General features: G+C 56.0%; 1 protein-coding gene across 1 annotated transcript; it reads left to right on the forward strand.

The window, feature by feature from the left end:
- The first annotated feature begins 484 nt into the window (after nt 1–484).
- Nucleotides 485–2,583, forward strand: IER5 (immediate early response 5). The gene has a single exon (XM_040407442.1). The coding sequence runs from the start codon at nt 612–614 to the stop codon at nt 1,380–1,382; it is 771 nt and encodes a 256-aa protein (XP_040263376.1). The 5' UTR covers nt 485–611; the 3' UTR covers nt 1,383–2,583.
- The last annotated feature ends 293 nt before the right edge of the window (nt 2,584–2,876 follow it).

The raw sequence follows: 2,876 nt of genomic DNA on the forward strand, positions 1-2,876 counted from the left end.
TACACAAGAGCCAGTTAACCCCCCCTCACCTCACAGCGCGTCACATGACCGCGTCTGAAACTTACAGAAGCATTACATCAGCCTGGGAACCGACACACGATCAAAACACAGCTACTCTTAAAGCGGCAACGCCTCCTCCCCCCTCCTTGCCGAGGTTATACCGCAGCTAATACAGTTATCGGTCCCACTGCTCCGGCTCTTACTACACGAGAGGGCGGTACATTAGGCAGACGTGTTTTCATAGGATATGCACGTAGGAGTCGGCGGAAACACGGCTGAGTGGCATCGCCCCCTTAAGAGCAATCTCCGCGGGTCGTCGTTCGAATTCTGAGCAGTTGCTCCCGCAGAAGCCTATTGGTTTCCGATCACGTGAGGACAATCAGGCGCCTTTGCACGGAAGGGGGCGTGAAAGCGTTCTGATTGGTCGCCGGGGACGTGACGTGTCACGTATATAAGACCTTGGAGGAAGCGCGCCCGCGCTTAGTTGGCGCTGGGACCTCATCGGAGCAGTACCGCTGTCTGTGAGGCGCAGAACCGCTGACGACAACGACAAGACAGCCGCAAAGCTGGGCAACGAAACCGCTCCAGCTCCTCTGTCCTGCGAGCACAAGATGCAGCACGAAGCCGCAGCCCCCGAGCCGGAGTGCAGAGAGACCCATCCGCCCGGGCTAGGCTTCCGCCTGGAGGCGCACAGGATCGTCAGCATCTCTCTGGGGAAGATTTACCATTCCCGGGTGCAACGCGGAGGGATCAAGCTTCACAAGAACCTCATGGTGTCCCTGGTGCTGCGCAGCGCTCAGCAGGTGTATCTAAGCCAGTGCCCGGAGGACTATGGAGTGTATCCAAGCCCGCAAGAGCCGGAGGCGTCCCCTGTTGCAGAGGATCAGGCGGACCCCAGGACTTGTTCCTGCCCGGCTCCCCGCTCCTGCAGGACGCGGGAGGAGACTCTGCCCTCCCGGGGAGTTCCGTGCTGCTCCTGCCAGTCCCACGCCGGTTGCTCCCTCCCGGACTCCTCCGAAGCCCTTCCCTCCACAGAGCCCGTCAGCCCGCCCTGCTGTCGGAAGAGGAGCGGGGGCAGCACGCCGGACGGTCCGGTCCTGAAGCGGGCGAGGCGGGAGCAGAGGGAACAGGAGGTGCCGGAGCCGGGCGAGGAGGTGGAGGAGGAGATGGAGACCGAGAACGTGGCCAACCTCATCAGCATCTTCGGCTCCAGCTTCTCAGGACTTCTCACCAAGGAGCCGGGGGCGCAGACGGACGCCGAGGCCGGGCAGGAGGTGCAGGAGCTGGACTCTGCCGCTGCCTCCTCCCCCGCCGCCGGCTGCAGCGAGCCGGCCATCAGCGCCAGCATCACCCCCTGGAGCACGGCCATAGAGGCCTTCTGATCCCCCGCACCGTGCGGTCCCCCTGTCCCGTGTCCTTGTTGTGTGGGGGTCGGAGAACGTTGCGTTATTTTTGTTTTGTTTTATTTTTTTTTAAATGATATTTTGAAACTGTAGACCACGTGACGTCAGCGTTGGAATCTTGTTTGGTTACAATGTATCACTTCTCTCTGCTCGGATTAACCCGTTCGTTGCCAGGCGGGAGCTGCTGACAAGGAAAGGGTTAAGTGCCTTAGAGACCCATCATGGCTTGTCCTCCTGGTGGTCCACTGAGCCTCACCCTTTTAAAGGGGCACTAAACCCTAGAGTTTTTCTTTTAAGCGGGAAGTAATAGCTGGTCTGACTAAGCTTTGCCTTTAAGGTCTAGTGCCTGTTTAAAAGTTCCCTTTAAGAGGGGGGTGTATTTTGTCTTAGGTCTATATTTGGGTTGAGGGCATCTTACAGTTGGTCCTGAGACGACCCCCCCCCCCCCCCCCCCTGGCAATCTATTCACTAAATTTCCCCCCCCCCCCCCCCCAGGCAAGAATGTCTCCCCATCCCCCCTGTCTCTTTTGGTCACCACGTGCAAGGGGAGTTCCCTTTTAGGGGGGGGGGGGGAGTTCCCATCTGCTTCTACTCCCTGCCACCCACCCATTGTATGCTGGGGCCCTTGAGTTGACTCAGCCACTCCTTCCATTTACATGTCTTGACTTGAGAGAAAAAAAAAAAAACTGACAACATGGATATAATGCACCCCCCCCTTACTCCTGGTCGCTTTTGAACAGCCAGTCATTGCCTACGATGAAATTAAAGGGACCAGCCATCTTGTTGTGGACCACGCCGGCAGTTAAAGCGCCAACCAGTCTGTCTCCTTTTGTGCGTAGGCAGTTCCCGGTACTACTTTCCCAGCGGCTCTGACACCATTACGGACTTGTACACGCAGGAGGAAGTGACTGTTCAGTGTTTGTGTTTCGACCCTCTAAGTATATTGTATGTGTATTTCTCGACAGCTCTTGTCAGATTTCGGTGCTCGCGTTGAGAGACTTTGTCCATGCCCGGCCGGATCGCCCCACCCGTCTCCGTTTTAGAAGACGGAGCGGTCCGGCTAGAAGCCGATGACATTGGGAGTTTACAGTATTTTTCATGCACAATGCTGTAACTTTGGAATCCTGTACAAAAATGACGTTTCTACGTGTTTGACACGTATTAAATATTTTCAAAAGTTTCCACTGGTTTTCGCTTGTTTTGTTTCCTTTGGAACTCTGTAAATGATCAAAACGTTAGAGTAACAAGTCGGTCGGAAACGAGCGGCATTTGGTTTGCTGCGGGTGCCAGCTTGTATGTATTGGTGTGGGGGGGGGGGGGGGGGGGTTGCTCATAGGATGGTGGATGCTGGTGTTATAGAAGCCATTTTAATGCTAAAATTAAAGGGTTTGTCCAGGCAAAACACAGATGGAGGTGGGGCCCCACCGATGCAGAGAAGGGGCTCCAGTTCACAGCCTCTAGCCATACCTGTCA

This window comes from Bufo bufo, chromosome 9, assembly GCF_905171765.1.
Source record: "Bufo bufo chromosome 9, aBufBuf1.1, whole genome shotgun sequence".
NCBI classification, from domain to species: Eukaryota; Metazoa; Chordata; class Amphibia; order Anura; family Bufonidae; genus Bufo; species Bufo bufo.

Bases quoted from the DNA above. Each gene is read 5' to 3' on its own strand.
- IER5 (XM_040407442.1), top strand. From the start codon at position 612: ATGCAGCACGAAGCCGCAGCCCCCGAGCCGGAGTGCAGAGAGACCCAT.